The sequence below is a fragment of the Prionailurus bengalensis genome, chromosome A1 (assembly GCF_016509475.1).
Source record: "Prionailurus bengalensis isolate Pbe53 chromosome A1, Fcat_Pben_1.1_paternal_pri, whole genome shotgun sequence".
NCBI lineage: Eukaryota > Metazoa > Chordata > Mammalia > Carnivora > Felidae > Prionailurus > Prionailurus bengalensis.
In genome coordinates, this window is record NC_057343.1 from 147,401,980 (window position 1) to 147,415,532 (window position 13,553).

The 13,553-nt window shown below is 37.9% G+C and overlaps 1 protein-coding gene across 3 annotated transcripts in view; it reads left to right on the plus strand.

Annotated features, from left to right (window-relative positions):
• XRCC4 (X-ray repair cross complementing 4) overlaps positions 1-13,553 on the plus strand; it is a 247,774-nt gene that overhangs the window by 219,416 nt on the left and 14,805 nt on the right. For 2 of the 3 annotated variants that reach the window (XR_006299172.1, XM_043593244.1), the window contains exon 8: positions 1,643-1,766. Coding sequence is in view for 2 of the 3 variants with exons in the window: in XM_043593244.1 (XP_043449179.1) it covers positions 1,643-1,754 (112 nt within the window). In the remaining variant the exon portion in view is untranslated. Of the gene's footprint in view, positions 1-1,642; positions 2,282-13,553 lie in introns of those variants that run through there. The other variant, XM_043593240.1, reaches the window with a different exon arrangement.

The window sequence follows — 13,553 nt, forward strand, 5'->3', positions numbered from 1 at the left end:
TAAGACATTTAGGGCTAGTAATAATTATACTTTTGTTCTTTACTGTAACAGTTTCTCCTTCTATAGAGTATATTTTTAGCTATTTAATTTTATGTCACAATAATTGTGTCCATATTTACTGTTAATTTTAACATTAAAGTTCCCAGAGGGAGGTCTTGTCATCTTCATAATGCATCAATGCCTAGCACCTTGGCATTCCTGTGAGCATAATGTTGTCTGAACTTGGCTTGCTCAGGATAAGACAGAACACATCCCAGGTTTAGTGGCAGCCAACCACGGTTGATTGTATGCAGTCAGGAGGCAAAAGAGGACCCTGTGGCAGATTAATTTTTAGTTCTCTGTGCAAGAAAAAACAAAAACAAACAAAAAAAAAAACAAAGACAAGAAACAGTGGGTGCGGGATTTCTGAAATACTCATAATCTAAACATACTCAATGTTTGGGGATTTTTCAGTGGTTATTCTTTTAAATTAAAGATGTTATTAGCAGGAGCTTTTTGTTCATGCAGCATTAGCAGCTAATAATAATAGTTTCCAAATTTTTTGTGGAAATTTAAAGGCATTTTCATATACAACACTTCATTTCATCTTCAGACCACCTCCGAGGCAGATGTCACCTCATATTTACAGGTGAGAAAACAGAATCCAGTTAGGTTAAATGACTTGTCTGAAGTCACATCGCTAATAAGAAATGCCCCTAGATCCAAATCTGTTTCCTGACCTCAAGTCCCGTTCTTTCATCTATACCGATCTGCTATGACTCCTCCTCTGCCTTTGAGGTTGGAAATGTGGTGGCATTACTGAGTTTTACTGTGTTGACTCATCTTAGTCATTACTGCCCCAGAAGCCACTCTGATTGTCAATGTTAATTTTTCAATATCATAATTTATTTAGGTTCATAAAGAACCACTGACAACATTTATACAGGGATCCTTCTGATTGAGCTCTGTTACCTACCAGCTTACCTTTTTATAAATCTGTTTAACAGTCAGTGATCATCATTCTTTTTATCCTAGGTCTCAGAGAGAATATTTACATAAATACAGAGGTCATTCCATTGATGTGGGAACTCCAGTACTGACACTGAATAAAATCTAGTTACTAAATAAAGATATATAGATTCAGTAAATGAGTGTGGACCAACAGCATTTCAGCACTGCTAAAATGTGAAGTCACTATTATAGACACACTAACAGTCAAAAGACCACTAAAAGAAATTCATGTAAGCAGAACCTTCTGATGTTAAGAGATTAAAATGCATGTTAATAGGTAGATTTTAAAGGAGTCTAAGGAATTGTAAATTGTGATGGGATTACTGAAGAAATGGCTTGAGAACCTTCGTATCTTGGCATAAAAAGACAACATAGAAGATATTTTATTTCTTGACCTTAATTTTGAGTATTGTTGTAGGCCCTTGATTTTTTGTTAGCTCAGAATAGAGACGGATTAATTCTAAAAGCAGTTAAAGTAATTAGATTCTCTTCATCTCTTTTTTTTATGTTAACGCAGCATAGGGAAGTAAGTCTCTAAACCAATTCTGAAATAGAATTTAACTTTTTATTTCACTTACATATCTCTTATTTTTCTTTTTCTCTAAATGGCATTTTTTAGACTAAAATTATCTTGATTTTCTTTTTTCTCTAGGCTTGATCCTCCACAACCTGAGAAGTTGAAAAAGGAGCACAGCTCAACTGAAAACATGTCTTTAGAAACTCTAAGAAACAGTAGTTCAGAAGACCTCTTTGATGAGATTTAACTGTCTCAAAAGGTACTTTGATGTTCACTAGACTATGTTTTCTATTCATTTCTTTAAACTAAGAAAGCAAGATTTCAACTCAGCAGCAGCTATTACTGTACCCTACAATTTAATTACATACACACTGAATCGAAACCATTGTGCAAAATGGATTATGCATGTATATGAAGATATGATTTGATGACAGTGGTACATTATTCTAAACTATTCATTCCCATGCCTATAATTACATAAAATCTCAGACTTTGTATTGCAAAGGACACATTTATCATATTCAGTTCACACATATTATATGTGGTAGCTGTCTAACATCCTGTCTAGGAAGATTTTGGAAAAAGGACAAAGAAAATGTCTACAGTTCTTTTTTGAATAGTCATGTTCTGAACAATGATGCTTGAACATTTTAATTTGTGAAATGATGTATAAAATTTATTTTTAGTTCATACACAAGCAACCTCAAAATCTGATGATAAAATTTTTGATACATTGAGGATTTATGTTCCTAATAAAATATGTTATTTAGCTTACCTTTTTCCTTTATTATAGTAGCAGGCTTTATAAGGTGCTTATTGATAGAAATGTAACCGCTTTTTGTATCAAAAACATGTTTTTTCGGGAACCTTCTTGCACTGTTGGTGGGAATGCAAACTGGTGCAGCCTGTCTGGAAAACAGTGTGGAGGTTCCTCAAAAAATTAAAAATAGATCTACCCTATGACCCAGCAGTAGCACTGCTAGGAATTTACCCAAGGGACACAGGAGTGCTAATGCATAGGGGCACTTGCACCCCAGTGTTTATAGCAGCACTTTCAACAGTAGCCAAATTATGGAAAGAGCCTAAATGTCCATCAACTGATGAATGGATAAAGAAATTGTGCTTTATATACACAATGGAATACTACTTGGCAATGAGAAAGAATGAAATATGGCCTTTTTGTAGCAATGTGGGTAGAACTGGAGAGTATTATGCTAAGTGAAATAAGCCATACAGAGAAAGAAAGATACTATATGTTTTCATTATTATGTGGATCCTGAGAAACTTAACAGAAGACCATGGGGGAAGGAAAGGGGGAAAAAAAGTTAGGGAGGGAGGAAAACCATAAGAGACTCTTAAAAACTGAGAACAAACTGAGGGTTGATGGGGGGTGGGGGAGAGGGGAAAGTGGGTGATAGGCATTGAGGAGGGCACCTATTGGGATGAGCACTGGGTGTTGTATGGAAACCAATTTGACAATAAATTTCATATTTTAAAAAAACATGTTCTTTTCAGAGATTGTTGATAAAAGACTTCTTACACATTGAGGACCCTCTTTAAAAATAATGACCATGTCATATTTACTTATCAATCCTCAATAACATCTAGCACAATTTTTTAAAAACATACTTACTGTTTCTACCTCCTACCCTCTCATTTTGTCTTCACTTCTCTCCAGTTGAACATCCCTTTTCTCCATGGTTTCAAAGTTAACAGCGACCATCATGTTGATAAATTCAACAGTTGGTCCATTCTCAGTCCTCCTCTTACTAAGCCTCTCAGCTACACACCTGACATAGTCGGTCACTTCTCAGTAAACATTTTCTTCACTTGACTTTTGCATTGACATATGTTGTTTGTTTTCTCTTTCTTTTTGTACACGGAGGCTCTTTGGCCCAGAGTTAAGTGTTTTAGTGCCTCAGGTTTATTCTTCAGCCTTCTTCTTTTCACTACCTACCTTGTCTATCTAGTATTTCTGTGATTTTAAGTACCATTTGCATGCTAATATCTCCAAAATTAGAATAGTTCTGTTTCCACAGTCATATATGTGTAGAGTCAGTTGACCTTTGAACAGTGCTGGGGTTGGGGCACTGGTGCCCTGTGTAGTCAAAAATCTTCATATGATTTTTGACTCTCCAAGAACTTAACGACTAAGAGACTACTATTGACTAGAAGGCTTACTGAAAATATAGTCAATACATATTTTGTATTTATATGTATTATATATTGTATTCTCACAATAAAGTAAGCTAGTGCAAAGAAAATATTACTAAGAAATCATAGGGAAGAGACAATACATTTATAGTACTGTACGATAAAAAATGTGTGTATAAGTGGACCTGCATGGTTCACACCCCTGTTGTTCAAGGGTCAGCTGTATAATTTATCATTAATTTTTTGCAAAAGGAGGTTCTTAAAACTCTGAGTACATCTACCTGCGTTGGATGATTGTTTGGATGTTTAAGCACATCTCAAGCAGAGGTCTGATTACATCCCAATCATCTTTTTTCTCCATTCTTCCCCACCCAACAAATTACGGTGACACCTGGTCCCTTCAAGCTGAAAACCCAGGAATCCTGATCAGTACCTTTGTTTCCCTCTTCTCCCACATCCTGTTATTTTTACCTCCAAAATATAGCTTGATTCTATCTACTTCTCTCTTACTATCTACTACATCTGCCCCCTGACTGGTCTCCCTGCCAATCTCCTATTGTACAATGCACACAAACTGAATTTTTTAAGTTTTAGGAAAGAGCGTTTCCCTGCCTGGATTGAAACCCTCCAATAGTAAGCCACTGGTCTTTGGATAAAGTTCACACTCCGTACCACAGCTTACAAGATTTGATATGATCTGGCCCCTACCTATCTCTACCCTTGGTTTCCTGCTCTTTTCTCTTTGCTTGCCTTGCTCCTTACTGCCCCTCAAGTAGGTCAGATCTCACAACCATTGTATTGGTCAGAATGTTCATCTTCATATGGTTGGTTTCTTCTCATCTTTCAGGTCTAGAATCATATGTCACCTCCTCAGAGGTACTTTCCCTGAAATGCCCTTTCTAAAGATGTGCACACTCCCAGTCACTGTCCCATTGGAATATTTTTTCACTGTGCATATCACCACACAGAATTATTTTTTTCATCTCTCTCTCTCTGTGTCTGCCTGTCTCCTAATAGAAAGTTAGCCCCATCATAGCAGAGGCATGGCCATCTGTTTTATCTATCTTCCAGTTCGTACAACAGGGCTAGATTCACAAAGGCTTACTAAGCATTTGTTGAATGAATAAATGCATGTCTTCCACAAAACAGCCACTCAAATGTTTCTTTAAGTTATTAAACTGTTTTGAAAGAAACTTAGGAAAAGGTTGAAACTTAGTTGATTTGACACAGAGAAATAATTGTTTAGAAAGCTTCAAGTACCTTTTGTGCTTAATTATAAATAATATATACATGTATATTTATGCGTGTAGGCTTGACTACAGAGAGAGAATCAGAAAGAAATTACACTTTATTGTTTATATCAGAACAAGATTCTATTCAGTCAATGGAACAACAAAATTCTTTAAAAAAGAAATTTACCACATTTTTATTTCCATAGTGGCATCCATTTAAGAAGGAAGACTTTAAAATAAATGTAGATACAAATATGTGAAATATGAAAATATAGGGGTGCCTGAGAGGCTCAGTCACTTGAGCAGCCAACTCTTGATTTCAGCTCAGGTCTCAACCCCAGGGTTGTGGGATCAAGCCCCACATTGGGCTTTATGCTCAGTGTAGAACCTGCTTAAGATTCATATTCTCTCTCTCTCTCCCACTCCCTGCCTCCCTCCCTCCTTCCCCCTCTTCCCTTCAGCCTCTCTCCCCCACTCATGCTCTCTCTCTCTCTAAAATTCAATAAATAAATACACACATACATACAATAAACATAATTATAAAGTCTAAAATTCTGCTCAGTTACATAGAAACTTCACTATACTATGAATCCCAGATAATCTAAGATTTGCCTTGGACCTTTCCAAGGGAATTTTGTACATAAAGTACTAGAATCTCAAAATAATGTTATCTCTTCTGAATAACCAAAATTAATATACAACTATTGTGTGTGTGTGTACTTACATATAAAGTTTTTTTTTAAGTGAAAGAGAAGAAGAAAAACAGAATTGTGGCTATTAACCCACTAGTGGTGAGAGAGGGATGATGTACAGAAAATGTTTCCTAAGTAATCGTAACAACAGAATCTATAAAGCTCATGTTTACAAGATTTTGATTATATTTTTCCAGAGCAGTGTATCTTTTCCACCATTGTTTTGTGTCAGATTGATTCAGCTGGTTAGAACAAAGCATAAGTAGTACATAGTTATGGTTCCCTCTTTTATATCAAGCATGGAGAATTTGAAGGGCTATTTTTACATTTTGTGCTCCACGTAGACAGATATCTATCGATTTGGTGTTAAGATGTGCAGCTCTAGTCATTCTATGCCATGATTTTTCCTCACATTTTTCCATTGTTTATATTCAAAAACAGATTGTTACAGAAAAACACTGAAATTGAAGGCACAAGAATTAAGTTATAATGCAGCATGAATTTTGTTTGGTTTTTTACTTTTTTGACCTTTGTTATAAAACAAGGTGACATTTTTTTTTTCAGCTTAAAATTTATAATTCTTGGCCCTGGGATCAGATGGTATGACTTAGGCCTCATTAGGGAAGTTCATGGAAGAAAAAGTCCCATCTCAGGAAGAGATGTCTTTATTATGTAGTTTTAAAAGGTCAGGAAACTACTTTAGACAAGTTTTTCTTAATGGCATATAACTCAAATTTATAAAATACTAGACCCTGTGTTTTGGAGCCAAACAGCTGTTTATTGGGTAAATTTGGCTCAATAAATGTTTATAAAGGATCCGTTATGCACACACACAAAAAAAAAAAAAAAAAAAAAAAAAAAAAAAAAAAAAAAAAAAAAAAAAAACACCAAAAAACGGAACTGGGCCATGTGGAGAATTTACGGATAATTCCATCCATTCACCAAATATCCATTAAGCATTTGTGTCAGTCTCTGTTTTGGGCACTAGATGCAGCAGTAAATAATATGTATGGTTTGTTGCTGTGGAGCTTATATTCTAGTAAGTGAAATTTGGGCCTGCTCTCAAAGAGTCAAGTATATGGAAGGGAGTTGACATTGGGGCCCAAAATCAGTATCTGAAAAACTATCATATCAAGGAGTGGTAGCGTAAGTGTCATAAAGAAAAGAACAAAAAGTTTATGGGTGAAGATCCACAGAAAATTAAAAAAAAAAAATCCTATTGGGAGGCTAAGAGAAATCAGTAGGGTTGAGGAACGTATGCTGTGAATGAAACTGTATGCCAGATCAGAGGAGAGTACAGAAGGTCCTGGGGGTAGGGGCTTGGGGTTACTGTTCAAGTTTGTAATTGTGAATCATCAGAATGAAGGAAACAAGTTAGAAGGCTTTCCAGGAGGAATGTTAGCCAGGTGGATTTAGAATATGAAGCTAAGTTTTGTAATAAAGATATAACAAGAATTGTGCTCCACATTTCAGACTGGCACTTCCACGGGAAGATATATACTGCCAGAAATCTTCAGGTCGTGGGGCCCTTCTTAGACATCTGGGATTGAGAAAGGAGAACGAGTCAGTGGGTCCCTTGACAGATACTTTGCAGAAGTAGCCAACCCTCATCCCTTTGTGTCTCTCAGTCTTACACTTAGTATAATTTATAGAATCCATTTTTAATAAAATAAAATTAAATAGGTGACCTCGAAATTCATGAAAGACCTCATGAATTTACCTATACATCAGCAAATTAAAAAAAAAAATAAGTAGTTAACACATTTGGTAAGGGAGAATGATAGTCACTATTTATCCATTTCTACCTATTGTTTGAATTAAAAATTTTCACTGGTGTTCTGAAAACTCCTGGTGAATGCTTTTCACGAGGGCAGATTTCATTTGCAAGTGTTCTGTGAGCAAGCCTGCTGTGATTTTCTCCATATATTAATAACTGTGAAAGGATACTTTGACACATACATGCCAAGAACTTCATGGTTGCTTCCTAACTGACCATCCGTCTCCTGTCCTAATTTCCACCTCTCTGATCTACTCCCCCAAAAACACACTCACCAGTGTACTTTGTACTTACTTTCTTCCTTTCAGTTATCCACATGTCATGTTATTCACCAACTGTTATTACTACTTTCTGATTTTCCTCTGTAATATGAATTTTGTTGTTTATATGTTGATTTTTCTTCCCTCTTTTGGAGGTCCTTTGTCCTAAACTCTCATCTCAAAATCTCACAGAGAACTGTATTTTCTCAGTGAGGGTCTCTTTGTCCCTAAAAGTTCTTGATTCTTCAGGACAGGAGAGAGTGATTGGAGCCTACACCTATCTTGATAGTGGATGGTCTTATCAAGGGCAGGAGCAATTTTTGTGGCTACTGTTCCAGTAAGTGGAATATAGGCTAGACCTGAACTACTTACTTTTGGTTTAAAGACAGTCTCCAGCTTAATTACAATCTTAGAAATAACACAGCCAGTCAACTATATGTAGGTGGATTAGATAATTTTTTTGGAACCTGCTCATACAAGACCCTTCTAGGAATCTGTCATACTCTGCATTCCTCTGAAGGGCTTGCATACAGGCAATTTATTCGGGAATATGATGCTAGGGAGCAGGAGTGCTAGACTGGAAGCACTTAGAAGGAAAGGAGGAAAAGCGAGTGCAAGGATGCCTTATCAAGGCAGCCCACCCTGTGGGTGATATGCTCCACCCCACCAGGATGTTCTGAGGTACCTTCTGAAAGTCACCTCAGAACAATACATCTGGGGGCAAAAGGGAGAAGCATTTATCCATGGGTTGCTGTTTCCCATTGGTCAAGAGTGGCCTGGAAGCATTGTTCCCACATACCTCACTTCGTCCCTGTTTAGTATGTAGCGGGGTCCCTGCAGGTGACCAAAGCTGCAGTCTCAGAGAAGCCCTGGACAGGGAACAAGAGGAGCACAGGTACCAATTTTACGTGCCTGAAGTAGAGCAAAGCCTGCCTGGAACTGATTGCCAAAGAAATGACTACTATTGAGGATTTTGAAGTGGTATACAAGGGGTGTCCAATATAGAACCCATGTTTTATGCACATGCCCCTGCTCCACGTCCCCAACCCTAGCCATAGCTGATTAGGCCAGGGAAAGAAATGTGACTCTCACTGCGTGGCTGAACTTGAGTTCCCTGAAAAAGCCAATGTATAAGTTGGCACAGAGACTGACTGGAAGAAAGAGAAGGCTGCAGAGCACAATGGAGCAGAGGTGCCCTGTGACCCTTGAGACTGATTGGGAGAGTAGCCGGTGCCTGGAGTAGATGCAGGTCATTCTGTAGTTCAGAGCCTGTTTCAGTGCAGACATATGTCTAAACTTCACTGCTCCCTTTTCTGAGGACTTACCAGTGAAATGGTTCCATAAAGCAAACAGAAAGTACCTAATTAATAAGGAAATCAAATATATTCTCCATTGGACATTTTAATCAATTTTTATTATCTTCAGTTAACAAGCTGTCACTAGTTAACTCTACCACTAATAGAACATTTCAGGAGAGTTTTCATCTAGATTGGTATAGGCAAACTTGAATAAGAGGGGAAAGTAAAACCACTTTTATAATTAAAATTTACATAATTTTTATAATAAAACTTTAAAATGCATTAAAATGCCATTATATATAGCTAAGATCTTACATTAGATGTGTCTTTAAAGTATTGATGGATCTGAATGGTAGTATGAAATGTCTATGATCTTTGGCAACATAGGATAGTACTATAAATTTTACTTAGGAATGAATTTTAAGTGTAAGGTGTCACAAAGTTGCCATCATTGGTAGATTAATACCTATGCTAATCCTTTAAAGAATACAAAGCAATATATTTTTTCTTGATTTTACCAAATAGTAAAAGGAACTCTATCAAATTGTAGTGTTTTTATGTGATGACAAGGGTTCCCTTTCTCTCTCTCTCTGCTCTCTCAATTATGATCTGATTGAAAACTTTGTGAGAGGGGTGCCTGGGTGGCTCAGTTGGTTAAGTGTCCTGCTTTTTGTCTCGGCTCAGGTCATGATCTCACAGTTCGTGAGTTTAAGCCCAACATAGGGCTCTGTGCTGACCGCGTGGAACCTGCTTGGAACTGTCTCTCCCTCTCTTTCTGCCCCTACCCCACTTGTGCGCGCGCGCTCTCTTTCTCTCTCTCTCTCTCTCTCTCTCTCTCAAAATAAATACATAAACTTAAAAAAAAAAACTTACAAAAAGAAAGAAAGAAGACTTTGTGAAACTTTTGGATCCCTATTAGGACAAGATGCTGGTAGTGATGATGGGAGAAATATGCTTTGTCATTGTGCTTTGCAAACATTTAGGGAGTTCATCTGAAATATTCCAGAGCCCCTGTTGAGTAATATTGGGAACAATCTTGCTTTGCTCCTTTGAAAGATATAATATAGTATATTTCTCTCAAGAACTATGTTTACAGAGAAGTAATTACATTACTATGGAAGATTAAATTATTGTCAGTAAATATTTACTCTCCACTATCACTGCTCCATTGACTTGCTTTGGACTATAAAATGTGGATGAAATAAAAATATTCCAGTTTTTGTGCCCAGAAGTTAAGAAGCATTATGTGTTTCTGCTTTTTCTTCTGGGAGCTTCTGATCTCTGCTGTGAGAGGAACATGCCCCAGGTAGCTGCAGCCCGTGCTGCCTGGGCCTCTGATGAGATCATGGAGCAGAAATGAACTCAGTCCTAAACTGGAGTCGAGCTCACTACCCTGAAACCTTTAGAAGAGCGATCCATCTGAGCCCAATCCAGATAGACCGAACTACAGTCAACCATGCTGACCATGAGCGTGAGAACAATTGCTTACTACTCACAGCCACTAAGGTTTGCTGTAGTTTGTTATATCACGGTATTTTGACAATAGCTGACCAATATAGTTACTCATATAGAATAACATACAGTGACAACTTTACATTTGTAGTAGCTGTTAATATGTACATGGCATAAAAATCTGGTGTCTTCTAGCTGGAATTTGATAATAGAATAAGTAGGAATTACAAGTGTGGATTTGGGGACGAGAGTAAGCCAAGTTTCTACACTGCCAGCTGTTAACTATCTCACTCTGGGCAACATACTTATTTTCTCTGAACTTGTGTTTTCTCATCCATGCAATGGGAATTAAATAAGATAATGCAGATAAAGCACTTAACACAATGTCTGCTACACAGTAAGTAGAGCATGTATAGAAGCCCTTACCATGAGTGTTACTACTGCACTATCAAATCAGCATACAGTGGATCAGCTGCATTGACCCTCTCTCTGAGATTTATTAGCTCAAGCTTCTTATCCTTGCTCCTTTCTAAAGTCTCGCGTTTTTCCCGAGACTTTTACGAATTCTTGTGCAATTTATTTTCGTGGCCATTTCTGCTCTGAATTCCTGCTTCCACTGGGCTCTGAGTCTCACTTATGTTTTATAATAAAACTGATTTTCTTCTTTCTCTGCTCCATGCTACCTCAGCCATGAAACTTCCCTCCTTTCCTCTGAATTCCGTGACAAAAGCACTGAGAAATGTCTGTGTGTAGCAGAATTTGTGGAAGGTTTGGATCAGAGAGAGGTAGTTTACCTCAAAGAAAATGAGCGATTTATATTCCATTTTTGCCATAACTCTATTCTTTAAAGCCTTCTGGCTTTCCTACTGTATGAACTTTCCACTGGCAACTTGTCACCTTAAGAGTCCAGCTTCCTGCTATGACGTCCATCCCTTTGCTCTCATCTCCCTCTTTCCTCCGCTCTCAGCTTTCCCCCAGTTGCTGTTATTTTCTCATAAAGAACTGTTTCTCTGTCTCTTTATTCTGATCATCCCATGTGTTTACCAGTAGTCATGCAACGTATCTCCATGTAACATTTTCCCTAGTGTTAAATGTTAAAATAATGCATTTATAAATGGCGGTGTCTATCCCTCACCATTTATGCAATGCCATGTTAAAAAGATGGCATGACTTCTAAGCAAAGCAAGATCTAATTGAATGTATTGACTTATCTAAAGAAATAATAATGACTATCAGGGGAGGCACATTTGCCACCAAAGTATAAATAATGATGAACTCCAGAGGAAAACATTGTGTGTCTGTCTAAACATTGGAAGATAGTCCAAATGCTACCTAGGGAAAAGAAAAATCTATCCCAGAGCTTTAAATGTGTTTATGTATTCACCCATCCATTTATTTATTCATAATGTCCCTCAAATGATGAAATTGCAGCTCTTTATGGGCCACAATTGGTTATCTTTTATATGATTTGGAATCTCAAAGTGTAGTTACTTCTGACTTGGAGATAGATTTTCAGACTCAATAATATGTCATCCAAAGTCTTTGCTTCTTTAACAAGAATTTTTCTGCAAGAATTATGACATTTGAAGAAGGTGAGAGAGGAAAGAAACTATATAATAAAACAAATCCTAGTATTTTCTTGAGGAATTCTATATAAAATAATGCCTTTCCTGAAGAGCATTTTTATCTTTGTTTGATTTTTCCATTGTAGCCCTAATCTGTCATATACGATATCAGTAACTTTCATAATTGCCTACATTTGGCAAATGTTACAAGTTTTTCAGCGATAATCACTCAGTGTGTGTTTCACTGTCACTGTCCTTTGTGTCAGTAATCATTCATCTCAAGAATTTGAAATTCAGGCTGTGTGCAAGGACACCGGAATCTGCCCTGTGCCCTTGAGCTTACACACAATTCTCAACTATGTTTAGAAGAACACAAGTCCACATGTGTATGTGTTTATTCAGTCATCGCGTGTTTGGTGAACACTTTGTGCCAAGCACTCTGCCAGGCACTGGAGATATAAAGATGAGTAACACCATCATGTCTCATGGTGCCTGGAAGTCTAGACTAAGGAAGGAGGCAGACCTGTACACAATCAAATGTTTGGTAAGTGCTCTAAGAGAGGAGCCCCGGAAGTTCAGGGGGCACAAAAGAGAATCATCCTGCTCTGACTTTATTGGGAGAGTATAGGAAGAAGAGGTTATGGCCAAGGGAAACCCCAGAGAGGAGATGGATGAAGTTTGAGCTGAACTTCTGGGATGATTGAGGATTTGCCAGGTGGCTGAGATGCACTTTAGGAAATGGGCGGGTGTGGCATCTTCAGTGTTTTGTGGCTGGAGCGAAGGGAGGGGAAAAAGATGCAGTGAGAGCCTGAGAAGGCAGTGTAGACTCCCCACTGATTATGTGAATGAACAACTATAGAATGATCTTAAGAGAAGAAAGGGAGTGACCTGATTCAGTTTGTGCTTTTGAAAGGGCAATCCGAAGGCCATCTAAGGGCACAACCACATGCACCCAGACGTCTCCCACTTCTTTGCAGGTTGTGTAACTCTCTGATGCTGTTCCCAGCCTGTCTGGAAAACTGTCAAACTCTGCTTCAGACCAAGCAGTATCCACTGATTAAAGCTTGCCAACAGTCTTTGCAAGTTGAGAGAGTCCTGATGGTAGAGTGACACAACCAGCCCACAGCAGAGAGACCCCTTTCTAGTGCCCAGGCCTTGGGCTTTGATACAAGCAGGGGTGGTTTCATCATTTCCTTTAAGAGTGATCTCAGGGTTTTTTAACGTTTTGTGGAATTGGCTTTCTTCCTTGAACATTCTCAGCCCTGCTTTGACATTCCCATGTCCTGCAGAATGCTGCTTATATACACCTTTAGGGGAATTGCTGTTGCTGTCCTCTTTAATTCACTTCTGACACCTCTTTCTGGAGGCCGTAGGTGCGACTGTGCTGTTGGAAGCAATATCCACATTTCTTTCCTAAAGCTTCAATACTTTATGCAAAGGTACCCATTCTGGATCCAGAACTTGTACAGGAAGGAGGGAGTAGAGTTCAATACACTGGTGCCATTCAATGGATGTTAAATAACATAAAGCATCGTGAAAGACGGGCTTCAATCCTGAAAGGAGACATTGTGAACTAACCTTTTCTTCCCGGGGATTTTGATCCCAGGACAATTAAA